Genomic DNA, 18,852 nt, shown 5'->3' on the forward strand with positions numbered 1-18,852 from the left:
GAAATGATATTGTTGGTTATGTTAAGTCCCTTATATTTCCAAGTTCCAAATTTATTAAAATTAGCATTTTTATTTTTGAAATCGATATTTTGAAGTGCAAAACACTGTTATAGGTAAAACTCAGGTAGTTTTTCCCCAAAGAGAATTTAAAATAACAATCTTTCTTAGAGAGGAAAATACGCCATTCACTGCATCATCTATTTTTTTCTGTTTTGTTTAAATGAAAATATTTTAATATTTAAAATGTGAATATTATCTTGTGATTTTTTTTTTCCTTTAAACTCCTATCACTATCCATAATTTAAAGTTTTTGTTTGCTCGTAAAGCTTGTACAGTTTCAGGATTTCTGGATAATCTCTAAACTTTAATGAAGTTTTTTTCTAATATGACTGTGTTCAAATGGAAAATGAAATCTCACCCTCCTTACTGGGAGGAGGGATTGCCACACATTACCTCTTAATTATTAGTATAGAGATGATTGGATATAATTATTAAAATTTCATCAATAAATAAAGACAGAAGATGCAGGATACTACAAAAGAGCAGGAGAAAAAAGTTTATATTAACAGTATCTTATCACACTTCTATCTCTGGTTACTTATAGTTGAAATGGTCTGTAGAAGCCTACTTTTTATTGTATAATATGTATCAAGTATAATAAGCTAATAACATACCAATATTTGAATTTTTCTTTTTAACTTTTATTTTGCCACAAAGCACATAGTATGGATTTAGGGGGTAATAAGGTATGTTCTTTCTTCAGGGTATTGAATTACAATGCTGCATTTTAGAAGTTTCATAGGCAGTTTACTTATCAAGTAGTTAACTTGATTAAGTTGTGTACAGCCTTTTTTGGGCAAAGTTTAGAAACCAGAACATTCAGATAGGAATTTCTTACCAATTTAAAAACAGCATTATTGAATCATAGATTCATCTCTGGGGCGTGTGGCAATTTTAATTTGATAGGATAATTTTTTTTGTAAATGAGGTTATAATATACTTGGAAATGTTCCAGTTGCTTCATTTTTTTTCTGATGCTGTCTTTTTCTTAGGGTATGTATATTAAATCAACATATGATGGCCTCCATGTAATTACTGGAACTACAGAAAATGTAAGTATTGTAACATTTCAAATTTTGGTGTGTGTTTTTTCCTTTTATTAGTAAACAACTTATATATCTCATATAATTGAGGTTGACTTCTGAGGGCATAAACTGATTAGGAGATTAAACTAAAAAGACCTATTGAGTTAGTAAGGGCTGGTTTGGGGAGAATTTCAGTCAGTTTATTTACTTTAGAATAGCTATTTACTTAAAGTAAATCAGATGTTTTCTATTCTCAGCAAGAAATTTGTCTTTGTTAAATATTTTCTGGTTCATGACAAGTTATTGTGACATCTAAAAGAATCCACTGTGATCTGTCAAATAGTTTATTTACATTAAGAAACTTAACTCATGTAAAAAACAAACATCAGGTAAGTCGTGCTTTCTGAATACTTGCAATATAATTCAGCTTAAATCAGTGGAGGGGCAGTATGGTATAGGCCAGTGGTTCTCACAGTGAGGACTTCCCTGGACCAGCAGCATCAGCCTCCCTTGGGAACTTGTTAGAGATGCAGATTCTCAGGCCCTACCCCCAAGCTACTGAATTAAAACCACTGGAGACCAGCCTGTAATAACTACTGTATGCAGTGGGTCAGAGTCCCTAGGCCTAGGTCCTACAAGCAGTTCTGCAGCTTAATGGCAATGTAATTTTTAGCAAGTCACTTATCCTCTCGTTACTTGAGTTTCCTAAACTAGAAATTGGATATAATATCACCTGCACATACCTACAATATCACATACCTCACTAGGTGTTTATGAGCTAACACAAGAAATGTGAAAGACTTTGCTGGGCAGTAACAGGATGAGTAAAATAGATTTGAGTAGCATAGTAAATCATTATTCCTGCATTTGGTTGTCCCATATTGCCATCCTGCTCTTTTAAGGAAGTACTGAGCTTTGAAATTTTTTTCTTCTAGAAATTTTGACAAATTGCAGGTTTATACTGTGTTTCTTCAAAAGCAACTGGGATGGAATTCGTTCATCTCAAATTATTGATCTCAACGTTTTACTAGCATTTTCTTTTTTAAATAACCAACATGCTTGTCATCTAATTCTCCTATTATTTTAATCATTTATTGATCCTCACCCCCCCCCCGCACCCCACTTCTCTTGGTTTCTTGTGATTGGTGAAACACATAATAATATATTGCGGTTGGATTATTGTACTGACTTCACATTTGGTGTTCAATGTGAGAGTTATATGGGATTAAGAATATCATTTAAATGCATGTTGTGAACTATTTAAAAATTTTAATGCACTGAGATACTGTAAACTATACGTTTGTCATTGATTGATCATTTTCATTTACTTGTACATTTCCTTTGATCATTCATTTACTCATTTGTTCATTTTAACAAACCTTTGTTTATGTCTGCTATGTTTCAGGCATGGGACTAGGTTATTGAAAGAATTTTAAAATTCAACTAGCTTGTTGCCCCTAAGGAGTGCAAGTAGGGGTTTATCTTTGTAAACAGGTTGTAAAATTTGCATAGATGGACAAAAGAAAGAATAGTAAATGGCAGCCACGTGAAATCAGAAGGAATCACAGAAATTATGATTTTGAACTGTATCTTAAAGAATCCGTGGAAACGATATCCCTATACTGTCTGAGGTCTATAAAAGAAAGTTAAGCACTATGCATTGATCATATTAAATATTCAGTAATATTTGATAAATGGACTAGTGATCAAAGAAAAATTGATTTTGAGAGTTCAGATATGAACCATATATCACTTAATTCTTCTGTTTTAAAAAAATATTTTACTATTTTTGGTGCCCTTGGTCATTTATCCTGAGGAGATCTGTGTTGAGTCTTAGTAAAGCTGCTCACTAAAGTAGATAAGTTATTTTGCTTTGCTGTGCCCTAGTTTCTTAGTTTTCTCATATGGAAAATGAGGGGTTTGGACAAAATGATCTCTAGGATCCCTTTTAACACTGAAAGTCTGTAATTTGTAGGATCTAATCCCTTTTTTTACTTATTTGTGCAAAAAGTGGTTTTGGTTTCTTTGAATTTTATGGATCAACTATCATTTTCTTTTACATCATGACTAGAGCCATTGGCTTGATATTTTTCTTTCACACTGGCCTTCAAAAAGATCAATTGTCAGCCAAATAGAGCAAAGACTGACTCTGTAGTTATAAATCTATTAAAGTAATGATTTAACAAACTCCTCAGAATTGTTACATGATACTTGTCTGATTTGTTAATATACCCACCTCCTAAAAGTGCTGTGAAATAAATACAATTTTTTTTCTTGTTATGACACCATTCTTAGTTGGGTTCACATCCTAGATGAACTACCCTCTTAGAAGTATACTTGTATTATTACTTCAGTAACTAAAATGCACTGGATGTCATCTTATCTTGAATTCTAGCATATGGCAAATAATTTTATTGTGAATTTTAAATTTTCTTGAATTGAGGTTAATATTTTTCAAGACCTCCTTGTTTTTGAAATAATTGGAAATTAGAAATGAATAAAAAAATGAAGGAACCCAAAATCACGTTTAAAATAAATAGTATTCCAGGATCTCAAAAGTAGCATTTTACTCTGTAGACTCCATCACCATATTGTTCTTCATTAGCTTTCAATAGATACTAATGAATAAAAATTACAGCATTTATAGTTGTCTTTGATATATAAATTAACATACACACATATAAATACACAAATATTTTTTCATTAAAACACATTTTCTGTATATTCAAAAGTCCACATGCATTGTCATTAAAATGTCTACTAATATGTGTAATCAAAAAACAGTAGTCATTAGAGGAAAAATAAAAAATAGCATTTTAAATTCATTTCCCATACCTACAATATTATAAAATTTCTATCTTAAATCTTATTTTAGTATTCTGAAGACTTCATAAAACTTGACGACATTAGTTTACCAAAGTTGTTTTTGCTTATTTGTTTTTGTTTTTAATCTCTTATGGGAATAAAGAAAAAAAGTGATAAAATTATCCCCTGGGGAAATGTACACATTTTAGTTTATTTGGTGTGGTTTTGTTTGCCAATATATTGCACTGTATGAAACATAAGAAATAGGATGTTCTTATAATTAGACATTTAGAGAGTGAATGTTATATAATGTAACTCTGAACTAATGGCTGTTCATCTTTTAATTTACTTTTCTCAGTTACTCAGAATTGATATTAATAATGAAATAAATTAGCAATTTAATCACCAATTGACAGAGCTTTTATGCTGATCATAAACATGTACTTGAAAATATTTATTTGCTGAAGTTAATATGACTAATTTGTATTAAACAGAAAGGATCAAAGTTTAAAAAGATAATGTTTTGAAATATATTTTTGAATTAGTTGCCCAGTAGAGCCTAATAGGGTTGTCTGTATAAAGTTTGCAAAGGGTAATAATATCAATTATCATTTTCCCTTAACGCTCTCAAAAACACATTTGTCTTTTATAATATAAATATCTATATATTGTTTTGCATTTCTACTTTCTGTCATTAGTCATGCATAGAATACAAACAGTATATGAAATACTCATAACCTTTTTTTGTCAGCTTAATTCTTTGAAGATTATGATTATTGATCTAATTTTAAAAAGTTAACTTATTATAGTGTTTCAGAGAGAGGAAATTACTGATAAAATTTACGTTCTTTATCATTTCCTTTTTGTTCAATTTAGTCACCTGCAGATCGGTGCAAAAAAATCCATGCTGGCGATGAAGTGATTCAAGTTAATCATCAGACTGTGGTATGTATAATTACCTTACGAGTCAGTGGGAGGAACTAATATAAAGATTTGCTAAAGCTTTAGAAGAATACCACTGAAAAGAGATGCCTGTTTGTGTATAAAATAGTTAAACAATCTTTTGAAAAATAACTGAATGATTATTCTTCTTAATTCTTTGATGGAATGTAAGGCATAGTTTTAAAAGAACATGAGGAAGTACTGGTGGTGACTGAGGTTAAATATGCATTTCTATATGGACAGGTGCAGGACAGCATATATCCCATGAACTGGGGTAATAATTTTGGAATAGAAATTAAAGTGGCAGTGCACATAAAGTCAACATTTTCTTGATATAACTATTAAGTTTTATTTTTACAAATTATTGAATTGCCTAGTTGATATGTTTTGTAACAGCATACATTCATTCATATACTTTAACACTGATTTGTTTATTAAAGTGGTAGATTGATTTATTTTAAATGTCAATTAAAATTTTAATTTTAATACTTTAATTAGCTCTTTATTTCCCGAAAGAAGACTACAGTATTCATTTTGAAACTATTGCACTTAACTAAGTTCATAAAATTTTCTTGCTTTATGAACCTCAGGAATCCCTTTCTAGGCTATGGATGGCAGTGGCATTTTGTGCCTATGGTAGATTTTCAAGGGCTATTTTTCTTAATTTTAGATTTAGAAAATGAACATCATATGACCTTCATTTCTGTCTATTTACTGTCTCAATTGATTCACTTTGTTCTGTCTCTGCCAAAATAAAATGTGTTGTCTAAAAAAATGAAGTTAAAATAATCTGATTATTAATATAATAATTCTCACTTGAAGAAATGGTTTTATTCTGGTAAATATTCTACTTATAGCTCACTAACTCTTCAGAGTGAGTAATTATTTCCTGTTGCACTTTTAAACTAAATTTCCTTTTGCATGTTCGAGTCATAGATGAAACTTTTAAAAAGAAAGGCTATATTTGGCGGGTAAGAAGGCTTGTGTGAAAAGTTTGATTTTTCTCAGTAATTCTGATCTTAAGGCAGAAAACATTTTAATTTGGGCTTTGAATAAACTGAGAAGTTTGTGGTATTTTGGAAAGGCTTCTGGACACTGATAATTAAAGTTATGATGTTTCTTCAATGGGTTCATGATCTCAGTGAATAAAAGTTAATGAAAGTTTAAAAAATTAAACACGAGGATATAAGGTTAATAGGAATTAATGCAGAATGTTGGTAATCGACAGAGCCTTTCCACACCATGACAGTGCTGATGATGAGAAAGTTCTCATTACTAGAAACCATACAAAGTGGTTGCCCTAGCTAGTTTCTTGTCCCCTAGGATGAGGATTTGGGCAGTGAGTTAAGGCAGCAGCTAGAGTAGACAAGCAGCTTCTGTCTCTTCTAATGTTCGCGTTGCCTCCATTTCTCCAGTGTAACCTTAACAAACATTACATCTGTTGGATAGTTGGACCAATTTCCAGTTGGTCAATTCTAAGAGAATAGAAATTGGTCTCTAATGAAGAGTAAAATTTATAAAGGATATTCTTGCTGGAGCAAATAAATATTTTGATGTTTGTCAAATGAACATAAAAGTCTTTAAAAGACTACAAGTGAACTAATAAAATCCATATGGATTTGGTGATATTTGAATACTGTGAGAATGTGTAAATATATCTTTGCATCACAGGAACATTCTAAAATGTTGAAAACTACACACAATAATGGTTGGGGGAACTTGCTTCCAATTTTTGCTCTGAAATTGATTTATGGCTTTAAGTAAGTTATGGTAACTATTTAAACATAGTTTAACTTTTTATAATAATAACCATAGCCAACACTTGCTCAGTTCTTACAGTGTCAAGTATCATATTAAGTACTTTACTTATTTTATGTCATTTACTCCTTATAATAATCCTACAAAGAAGGTGTATGTGGAAATTGAGACTTAGAATAATTTAATTCATCCACAATTCAAAGCTCTGTGACTCTAAGGCCCCATGTTGTTACTTCAGTTTTATTATATTCCCTTCCCAAACTCAGATTATAAAATTATCAAACAAAAGGGGAAGAATTCTAACAATCATGTAACTAAATCTAAGGATTCAGTGGGGCCAAGGGTAAGAGAAGAGGAAAGAGAGAATTTACATAACTGGGGTGGTGAATCATAAGAACTGAAATTAGAAATGGGCTTAAAATTTAACTTTACTACCACTTCCTCACTCCTTTCCTTCTGATAGATATGTAAAACACTTATCACAATACCAAGCATACATTAGGAGCACAATAAAAATTAACTTTCAATCTCTCTTCCTCCCTTTTTTACCTGCTACAACAGTTGGGCTAATTGGAATCCATTTTCTTGGCAGACAGCTACTAGAACCCACAAATTGATTTTGGATGATAATAAGAGATATTCTCTGATAGGAAAACATGTTGAATTCCACGAAAGTAGCCTTCCTTAATAATGTGATCAATTACCATATCGTCTTTGTGTTCAAGTGAGAGGAATATTTATGCAAGAATGGTGAATTTCATAAAATGCAGCCTACTCTTGCCCTCTTTTTCTTGCTGTAGCCTGCATTGTGGTCTGTACAGTGCTTTTAATTTCTTACTAGACAATGTACAGAGATGGTGAAATGGAAATTTTCTGGGTTTTGCTACTATGAAAGGTTTGGTAGGCAGGTAAATTAGTTGAAACAAGTATAAATTATTTGTAATCTGCAGTTACCCCTTCTATACCTACATTCGTTTCCAGGGACATTAGAGGTTGGTTATAATATAATAATTACTTTACAGTATGGCTAATACATTTGAAGAACATATTTAATATTTTAATCCGGTAATTAATTAACCAGAATAGTGAGGTATTGTCAATATTGTTCTATAACAATTTAGACTCAATAATGAAAAGAGTAATGTTCAGTCGTATATTTTGAATGTTATTAGTCCAGTTAGTATTTTTCTGTAATTCTAAAACTTCCTACTGCTACAGGTAGTAATGTACAATATAAAATCTGATAACTGTTCTTACTTTTAAATACATAGAAAAGCAATTTGAATTTTTTTCCCTAAGAGTCTGAGAAAGTTGAATGAATCACAGATGAATTCAAATACTATTTTTTGAAATTGCTGGTATGACACATCCTCAAGATTTTCAATTAGATGTGTGTGTTTCGAGTTTGTTCTTTTTTAAAAACGTATATTTTCTTATTTGAAATGAAACTGGAAGTTTTATGTCCCTTTTCATGTTGCTATATTTTTTATTATAAGTGGCTTTTAAGCTTTTCAAATGAACATACTTCTGTGGCTGAGAAACTGTGGCTGCCAGGTAGGAAGAAGAAAAAATCATGAACATCCAAGCAAAGCAGACTGAGTCCTATTGCATGTCTTCCCCGCCAGTGAAGATCCAACTCCTCAAAGGCTGCTGGAAACTCCCAAGATTTTTTCCACTTCATCTGCCGCTACATCCCTCTTTCTGGGAGATACTTCGGCATAGTTTGAATCAGCAACTCTGCCCTCATGATGCATTTTTAACATGTTTTTTTAGCTGATGAGACTATTTATAGTTATCTATTTGGGCATATACCTAATGAATTTGTTGAATTTCATGTTAATACTGTTTTTGGTGTGTAAGTGTTCTAAAGATTCTATCTATACTAAAAACAGATATTTTCTTCTTAGGAATATCAGTTGAAAAGTGGGATATGTGATGGTTGAATCCAGCATTTGGAAAATTTGCCTTTTATTTTGTGTAAATATTAAAACATATTCACTGTTGTTTTGAAAGGTCTTCTGGAACCTGGTGACCACATTCTGTCAAGAAATGTTTTAATAGATGTGGCTATAAAGGCTACTGGAATTGGGATAGTTAAGAAGATAGACTGCAGCAAATAGTCAGGATGTTGGACATTATTTAATGAAAGATGGAAGATGAGTACTATAAGCTAGTGGGTTTTGTTCTCCAACCCAAATGGTGAACATTGTTGAACTCGACTTACAGGTGATGGCAGAGAGGGTGGGGGGCAGCAACAAATTAAAGGACTACTGAGTCATCTGGAAGGGTCATTCTAATTTCATTTATATAATTCTCAAAGGTGTCTCCCTTAATTCTCCTATTCTCACTTCTAGTCTTTCAGTTTTGACTCTGTCCTCACCCTCTTGTTCCTTCAACCCAAGAACAATAGTAGAGTATTGTTGAAAGGGGAAGCCTACACAATCAGAATGGATGGAGACTGTGGTGACCCATTAAAGCCCAGCTTTCCCCCTTCCCTCCTTCTCACCTTACCTCCCTGCTTCTGGACTTCAGCAGGAAGAAGTGGCTGATTAAGTGGAATCAATACCATGATACTGGCTAATACCAGATATGCTTTCTCTTTTTTTAATTTACTAAATTGTTGTCTTTATTTTTTTAATTTTTCTTCTAATTCCATTTTCTTTTTCATTTTACCATTTTCATCTCTTCTCTCTTGACTATTTCTCTTCAGTTCTTTTTCATTCTTGACTATTTTCTTTTGTTCTTTCTGAAAGGAGGAAGTATTATAATTCTTTATAATTCTTTCAAAATATTGAAAACTGAGACCTCAAATGGCAGTATTTCTGCTGCACCTTGCATCTTATTCCTGTAAACAGAAAATGTTGCTGGAGTACAGAGATTAACTGTATTAGCATGGTATTTAACATATTGCTTAATAAGTGGTTATAATCCCTAAAATAACTGTTAGGATTCTAAGAGATTGGTATTCTAAAACAGAGCAAGTGAATTGTTCTCTTTTAGAAGGGAAAAAAATCATGAAGAGACAGTTACCAAAAATTAAAGGAAATAATGCATCATAGATTTTTTTATTCATAGTAATATTTTATCTCAGATTGTACCTTATGTAGTGGGTAATTTATAAGATGATCATAGATTTTTTTCTTTTACGTTGAACATTGTAGATTTGATTGGAATGTGTGGAAACTGGTTTTGAAGTACCACATGTTGATATAAACTATATATTTTATTTTGCCTAGAGAAATCAATCCATTACTTTATTATCCAATATATTTTATGATTTTTCTGTTTTCAAGTTAAAATGTATTATCTTAAGACTTTATATAAAGATTAAATTGTATAGTGCTTTAATAATGGTAACTTCCTATTAACTAATTTATTTTCTCTACAGATCTCTGCATCCTGATTTGTTTCTTTCTTATTTATGAAGTTCTTGCTACCTTCACCAGGAAAAGAGCAATTGTTTTTAAAAATGGTTACTCTATTTTTATTATTAGAACATATCTTTCAATGTTAACATACAATTAATATGATCTAGTCATTTTACATGGAATGTAAAAAGGTTTCCTTATAAGTGACTATTTTGTGTTTAAACTGTATCTATTAGCTGTTGTTCTTACCTACTCTGGCTTATTAAGTGTGCAACTCATTTGTAAGTCAGTATCAATAACTGCAACCCTTTTCCTACCCCGGACCAAAAAGACAAAAGTCAGCCATTTACTCTTGCATAATCCACTTTCTGTCTGTAGTGTGGTGGGGATTAGTGATAACATTTGACTGCCTGATGAAGATAAAAAACTATTGCATAAAAGGAAACATGTTAGAGCACCATAAAACAGGAAATTCAAGCGAAATCTTTAGTTCTTAATAATCTTAAATTGTTTTTATGTTATTTAGCCCTGTATTCAAATACAGGTTTCATCCACTAAATTAACATTCTGATCAGCATGGTGGCCGAAATTTTAGGTAATATCACTGATTACTTTTACATTTCCTCTCATTAGTGATACTGAGCAATAGAGGATTTTTTAAAATTGGGGCAAGTGGCAGAGAGAGTTCACTATGGCCCCATTTAGAGTGGACATTGGGTTACCTTTTTTGTCTGAGTTGTTGGATTTCTGGTCAAATGATTCCTAAAGATAACTTCTACAGTGGAAGTATTTACAGACATTGCAGAAGTTCTTAAACTAAACTTTTTATTAATAAAGACTTAGAATGCATTTATTTAGCTATATATGCATGTTTTGTTTTGATAAATATAGACTTCTATTGCAGCTTTGTTAGTATTTTCAAATAAACATATCTTTGTTAAATATCTCCCAGTAAATGACATTATAAAAATTATTCATCGCAAACTTGTAAATTTTCATTGTGTATTATTATTTGCATTTCTCTGATGATTAGTGATGTTGAGCATTTTTTCATATGTCTATTTGCCATTTGTATGTCCTCTTTGGAGAAATGTCTCTTCAGGTCCTCTGCCCATTTTTCAATTGGGTTGTTTGTTTTCTTGTTGTTGAGTTGCATGAGTTCCTTGTATATTTTGGATATTAGCCCCTTATCGGATGCACTGTTTGCAAAAATCTTCTCCCATGCAGTTGGTTGCCTCTTTATTTTGTCGACGGTTTCTTTTGCTGTGCAGAAGCTTTTAAGTATGATACAGTCCCATTCATTTATTATAGCTTTTACTTCCCTTGCCTTTGGAGTCAAATTCATAAAATGCTCTTTGAACCCAAGGTTCATAAGTTTAGTACCTATGTTTTCTTCTATGCAGTTTGTTGTTTCAGGTCTTATGCTTAAGTCTTTGATCCATTTTGAATTAATTTTGGTACATCGTGACAGATTGCAGTCCCGTTTCATTCTTTTGCACGTGGCTATCCAATTCTCCCAGCACCATTTATTGAAGAGGCTGTCTTTTCTCCATTGTATGTTTTTTGCTTCTTTGTCAAAAATTATCTGTCCATATTTATGTGGTTTTAGTTCTGGTTTCTCCATTCTATTCCATTGGTCTATGTGTCTGTTTTTCTGCTAATACCATGCTGTTTTGATTATTGTAGCCCTGTAGTGCAAGCTAAAGTCAGGGAGTGTGATACCTCCAGTATTCTTTTTTCTTAAGATTGCTTTGGCTATTTGGGGTCTTTTGTGGTTCCAAACAAATCTGATGATTTTTTGTTCTATTTCTTTAAAAAATGCCATTGGGATTTTGATGGGGATTGCGTTAAATCTGTATGTTGCTTTGGGTAATATGGCCATTTTAACTATGTTGATTCTTCCATTCCATGAGCACGGAATGTCTTTCCATTTCTTTGTGTCTTCTTCAATTTCTTTTAAAAATGTCTTATAGTTTTCAGCACCTAGGTCTTTCACATCCTTGGTTAAGTTTATTCCTAGGTATTTTATTCTTTTTGCTGCAATTGCAAAAGGAATTGTTGTTTGTTTGTTTTTTCTTTCTTTTTCTGAGATTTCATTGTTAGTATATAGGAATGCAACGGACTTTTGTACATTGATTTTGTAGCTGGCAACTTTACTGTATTCGTTGATTGTTTCTATTAGCTTTTTGGTGGAGTCTTTAGGGTTTGCTATATATAGCATCATGTCATCTGCAAAGGGTGACAATTTAACTTCTTCATTCCCAATTTGGATGCCTTTTATTTCTTTCTCTTGCCTGATTGGTCTGGCGAGGGCAAACTTGTAAGTTTTTAAGCATGTTACTTTTTGAATACTAGGGTTTTGGTTACTTTTTAATTACTTTTTTTCATTTGGATTCCTAAATTAAATTTAAGCATGATTTTTTTTATAAGTAGGGATGTTTTCTTTATTCTTTCTCAGAATTCTTATTAATAGGAACTATAGATTTTTAAATAACAATGCTTTGTTTCATCCCTTAGCTTTGGTGGACTCTTCTTTTTATTTTTAAAATACATGTTTCCAGTATCTTTGCAAGAACAGAAGTGAAATATTGGAAGGAATGGAAGAAATAAAATAATTTCAAAAAATGCAGACACAAACCTGTATTTTTATGGTTATTTTAAAATATGCTATTGATTTTTGGGGGGAGTGAGGGTCTGTGGTGTGATCAAAGATTCGTTCCCACAGCCTTTCACTCTGACATGATTGTCTTCTTCCTCCAGGTCCCCCTAGCACAGGCTTTCAGACTCAATTTCATGTTTTGGAGAAGTTAAAGGACACTATGAATAATCATGAAATGAAAATAAAATTGGCTTCAATTTAGTTTTCTATAACATATACAAATGTAAACCATGAAGCCCCCAAAATAAACCTTTGGCCTTCGGAGACTGCAACATTACCAAATACCACATTGAGATGGAAGAAGGGAAAGAGAGCTGTGTTGAAGGTGCTAACCTATCCATAGTTTTTGAATCAGCTTGACACAGAAGCAGAGACATCAGCGATACAAAGGCTGCAGTTTCTAGAAGTGATAGGGTAACAGGAGATAATGTAACAGGATATGAAAATGTATCACCTTTGGTGAAAACTATGTGGGTGATTCATAAAATGCAGAGGAAAAAATTATGATTACTATTTTCTTCCTCCCATGAGCTTCCTCATGAGTCAATAAAGAAATTCTGATTTAGCCCTCAGAGCTTCTTGGTTATGGAGAAAAGACTCCAGGAAGGTGGTGTGCAATAGGTGAAAAAAAAGGACTAGCTTTTTGTAGTGCTCGAGTTCGCTTTCTCTCTCTCGGACTCCCTACCCGTCTTTAGCAGTGAGAAATAATGTTCTCTGTGCTTTCTCTTTAAATATAATACACACATTCTATACATGACTATCTGTGAAATTCACATGAAAATGTTAATTACTAAAGCATGTAAGTTCAAATTGTGAGTAGCTCAACATTGTTTAGGTTTTACTGTAAAATTAAGCTACATAAAAACCAAATGCCTTTTAAAAATGCCTTGATGTAGTCTTATTTCACTGGGTCAGTGCCTTTTAAAGTTAAGGACAATGTGAGACAAAGAGTGGCTCAATGAATAAAGATGTAAAATTTTAGAATTATTTTCTTAGTGAAAATAAAACTTTTAATTTCCTTATTTCTTTTTTTCAAATGCTTGTTACTTTTAGAAGACAGTCTCTTCTAATCATATAACTATAGCGATACTAAGGTTTTATTTAAAATAGATACACCTTGGGACATTTCTGAGTACTCTGAATTACCTGTTTAAATTACTTTATGCTGGAATTTAAAATATTTTTTGCATATATTTACTTAACCAAATGCATGCCTTTCAGCTTATATTCCTTTATATTGAACCATGGGTAATTCTCATTTCTATTCAGTAAATGAATGATGTGGAAGAGCAAAATTAGAATATTGATAAATAAACTATAGGTTGATATTGTAAGAATTTCTGATTAGTATTTTGTGAAAATAATTTAGGTGAATGTGAAGTTTGTAGATTGGTACTCAAAATTTAGTAGTTTTGGAATCTTTGAAAGATGTATATCAAAATTCATTTCTTCTGAAATGTTTATAACTATGACATTTCCTCCACATGGCTTGTTTTGCTAAAGAAAGAGGTAGTCATTGGCATAAAATGTTGAATTTATTAGATACTTCAATAACTTTTTAGTAACACAAAGGAACAGAACAGCAATAAATATCTCAGCACCAAAATATTTGGCAAAGACAGTGTCATTAGTCTCAGTGTGATGAGTTGTATACTGAATTGAGTCTCTTCAGTGCTTTTATAAAGAGCAGAAGGGTATTTGGGTATAGCGTGACTCATATCATCTGCCATTCATATAGGCATACCTCAAGTCTCTGAAATTTCCTTTGTGAAGAGGTGTCATTTATACATTACAACCTATGAGTAAGAGTGTGTGAATACACAGGAGCATGTGTAGATGTTAATGAACTGTTGTTATTTTGTCTTGTGAAGGATAATAACTTTTAAAATATTTTACGAAATGTCCTATCTTCCTGCCTTTAGATATAGAGGTGCTTTCTTGTAACTCCAAGTATAGAGGTAACAAAGGTAAAGCAGGTCTGGGTTGACAGTCTTACATTATTACCTTTTTGCTTATTTGTAACATGGGCTACTTGGGACCATAGAGTAGAGAGTCTTTTCATCTGTAAGTCAAATAATTCACCAATGTTGTTGGTAAATCCGATGGGCTAGGGCAAGTAGTAAAGGGGTCAGAGACAACTTCTTCCTTGTATGTACCAAGAGGAAAGGAAGTCTCTCATCTCTTCAGCACCAACCCCAAAGCCTCTTGTGCACCTAATCCAGACAACCCATTGTCCAAGGACCTGCCCACTCATGTTGCCCTTCACCTGGGAACCTCTGGTGTCTCTTTTATCCTGATCAAAACAATTATAAGCCCGATCCACAAGAAAGCAGAACCCCTCTGGCCTTTAACACTTGGATACCTTAGAAACTTTCTTGGGAAATTTTAACCCTGTTGTATATAATATAATTTCAATGTACAAGTTGGGGATTACATATAAAATAATAAGTGATATGACTTGCCACTGCTTAGAGATACTGACTTTTGCTATCTTGGACAATAAGAAAGATAATATTAGTTCAGCATATGTGAAAAACATTACAGCTAATAATAAACGTAATTTGTGTAAGATGCATATGGTTGCATATGGTGGTTTTTAAAGGGTTCATTCCAGCCCATGAACTTAATGTGAATGAAATATTCTATTAAAATATTGAGAAAGAGAAGCTTGGACTATTTACAACCACTACAAAATACTTTTCTGGGATAAAAACCTTAACTGTGTTTATATAATGTGTATGATAAAGCAGAATCTTTCTATGACAAATATAAACTATATCCACTGTTATATTGTCATAATCACATCCCTGTGACTTTAGGTCTGGAGTATTCAAGATATAAATACTATTTTTTTCAAATGTTCATTTATAAGAAAGTTTATTTGGTAATTTGGGGTAAAGAATATCTTAGAGCTTTAGTATCAAGTATATTATATTTAGAGAAAATTTTCATACTATATCTTGGTTTTACAAACAAAACTAATATCCCTTTGGAGTTTCAAGGTACTTTATTGTCTCTGAAACATTTACATTCTCATGTCACCGTACCATCTCAGTAGTCAAGTTATTCACAAATAATGTGTCTACCATTTGTAAGGCACCTTAGTGATAGCGGGTTTATCTAAACAAATAAGACTCAGTTTTTAATTCTCAAAAAAAATAAATAAAAAGAATCCTCAAGATCCAGTTTTGTGAGATTAGGTGAAGAGGAGTTGGGGGGTGAAGAAAAATATATAACTTTAATAAGAGGCAGTATGTGAAAAAAAATGCCACTAGAGAGATACAAGCAGTGTGCCATGAGATTCACATGAGGAAAATATGGTTCTCACTGTAAGAGACTTTATGGTGGATATTGCATTTAATATTAGCCATTATGGTGGATAAGTAAGATTTTATAGGTGGGAGAAAATTGCAATTAGAAGGAAGAGTGCTTTTGCAAAGACATGGCCAAGGAGAAAAGCACAGTATTTGAGGAGAACATATACTTACTCCACCAACTCTTCCACCCATACTGAACTACTGAAAATTGCTCAAGCTAGTGATACTTTGTCTCCCGGGTTTCTTCGTTCCCTCATCCTCCACATTCCCTTCACCTTTCCAGCTGCTAAGAAGTTCATCTTAGACTAATAGAAAACTTTCCCTGAACCCACAAGGATCATTTAGATGTCCCGGCTCAGGGCTCCCATTGCACCCAATATTCACCCTATTGAGGTGCTTATTTACTTTATTGTGAATGTTTTCGTATTTACCAGCTCATCGCTCCCCCTGCCCAATGATGAGGCACAGACTGTGCTGAATGCCCCATTGTATCCACACTACATGGAAGGCTCACAATACTTACTGATTTTATAAATTATGATATCTAAACTTAAAAACATATTAAACACCCAAAAGATACTAGATAATGGGTGAGTCACTGCCTTCAAGAAGCTCATCATCTAGTACAGTGGTTCTCAGAGTTTGGTTCTCAGACCAGAAGCATCAGCCTCACTTAGGAATTTGTTAAAAAAAAAAAAAAAAAATGCAAATTATAGTTCCCCACCTCAGAGCTACTGGATCAAAAAGTCTGGAGGTTAAAACAGCAATCTGTGTTTTAACAAACCTTCCAGGTGATTCTAACACATGCTAAAGTTTGAGAATCACATTAAAGTGAAGTAATAGATGGCTATGGCCATATTGACGAAGGACCTATTTGAGGAATTGGTTCTTTAGCTGGGCTTTTGGAGAGCTTTTCAAATGTTTTGAAGGGAAGAGCACTTACACTGTTGCAGTATTTTGGAGCTGCACAAGGCTAAAAGCAGAAAGACCAGTTAGGACTCTGTTGTAAGTCTAGCAATCAGGTACCCAAGCCAGAACTAAGGCAGTAAGAAGAGGCGTTAGTTGCTAGGATCTATTCTTTAGGAAACATGGATTTAAAAGGGGGGGAATGGTCATAGGTGAGTACATACTCCAAACCTGAGAAGGTAATGGAGGGGAAATTTTGTTGTTATTGAATGAGAGTGATGATGAGTTTGATTTTTAAAGTGTTACATTCATTTGAACTACCAATGGGGTATTCAGGGGAAGATGCTTGCTGTCAGTGCCTTGTGCTTTAGAATCAGAGACTTGAATGTGAATTCTGGCATTACCACTTACTATATTTGTAGTCTTGGCCAAGAAAACTTAATCTCTTTTTACTTCATTTTCTTCACATGTAAAATAGGTTTAATAGTTTACTTCATAGGGCTGTTGTAAGAATGAAAATACATATAAATGAAAGGAATGTAATATAGAAATGACGAATCTGGCATAGTGAATTATTGGTACTTTATTGTTCAGCCACTATTAATATGGATGAACTGAACTGTTGGCAGTATGTCACTAACGTTCTTGATAGGAAGCAGGAATGGCTAGAAAGATTTGAGAGTCATATGCAGGAAGCTCTGGGAAGAGAAAAGGTTATTGTAAGAAGACCACATGCAGTATTGGAAAGGGGTTTAATACTTAGCCTAGATGAAATGCCTGCATTTACTGGTTGTGAGGAGGAAGAAAAGAGGAGGGCAAGTAATCAGAGATGTACCAGGACCACATTCCTTTACTCCAGCTAATCTGTTGTCATATCATCTATTTGCATTTTCCTACCCATTCTTTGTTTTAGAGTTGGAATGTATTGTGACTCTGGAAATCTAGTCATTTGGCCTGTGCAAGAATATTGAAACATCTTTTTTGGTGTTGGGGTCACTATTTCACAAGTCCGCCAATTCCTTTTTGGATGTCTTTGATTATTAAAATGTTTTTCTTCATATGTATCCATAACCATTCTTTCTTAACATTTTTACCTTATTTAATTCCTTCCCATATTAGCGGATTATACTCCTATATTAGTGTCCACTAGGATCCCTTCCTTCTTTCAAAGCTTCCTCTGTCTCCTAGTACAGAAAGACTTTCATTGCAGCCAATGTAAAGAATATTTTACAATCATTTTTCATACTGCTGTTATATCTTCACATGGTTTCAAATTCAGGTCAATAACACCTAATATTTTAAAACTATAGCCAGAAACTGAAATGAGAAAATGGAAAGCTAATCTTGAAAAAATGATTAACCTGCATTGCTATATTTTACCGATTTTGACATGCTATATTTTGACATGCTACCTATTTTTGCCTATTTTGACATGCTATATTTTACCTATTTTGACATTTTACCTATTTTGTCTACCATTACATTTAGCTCCTAACACGGGGGCTCTCAAATTTCTGGAAGTTGTAACACACATACTTCCCTCACTTTATCATCCCATCTACTCATGTTCCCCTGTAATGTGTCAACCATAAGTATCTCCATAGCAGTTAAAGAGAAGTAAATTAATTTCAAGAATTCACTACACTTCATTATATGGCTGAAGATATGTTAGGATATCACAGGACCAGAGCTGGGAATCACTTTTTACACTTGATGTTAGCCAAAAGGCCAAGAAGTGATGGGAATCACTTTTTGTGGAGCTCTAGGACCATGTCATATTTACCCTTGAACATGATATAATCCAGTAAATGGGGACAGTTGTTTTTTTAATTAAATGTATTGGGGTGACAATGGTTAGTAAAATTACTTAGGTTTCAAGTGACAATTCTGTATTACATCATCTATACATCACATTGTGTGTTCATCACCCAGAGTCACTTCTCCTTCCATCACCGTATATTTGACCCCCTTTACCCTCTTCTACTTCTACCATCCCCTTTTACCCCCTTACC

General features: G+C 32.9%; 1 protein-coding gene across 7 annotated transcripts in view; it reads left to right on the forward strand.

Annotated features, from left to right (window-relative positions):
• Positions 1-18,852, forward strand: part of CNKSR2 (connector enhancer of kinase suppressor of Ras 2) — a 284,901-nt gene that overhangs the window by 134,137 nt on the left and 131,912 nt on the right. For all 7 annotated transcript variants that reach the window (XM_019755412.2, XM_019755413.2, XM_019755415.2 and 4 more), the window contains exons 7-8: positions 1,053-1,112; positions 4,767-4,835. In XM_019755412.2, coding sequence (XP_019610971.1) covers positions 1,053-1,112; positions 4,767-4,835 — 129 coding nt within the window. The remainder of the gene's footprint in view (positions 1-1,052; positions 1,113-4,766; positions 4,836-18,852) is intronic.

The sequence above is a fragment of the Rhinolophus sinicus genome, chromosome X, assembly GCF_036562045.2.
Source record: "Rhinolophus sinicus isolate RSC01 chromosome X, ASM3656204v1, whole genome shotgun sequence".
In the NCBI taxonomy this organism is placed as follows: Eukaryota; Metazoa; Chordata; class Mammalia; order Chiroptera; family Rhinolophidae; genus Rhinolophus; species Rhinolophus sinicus.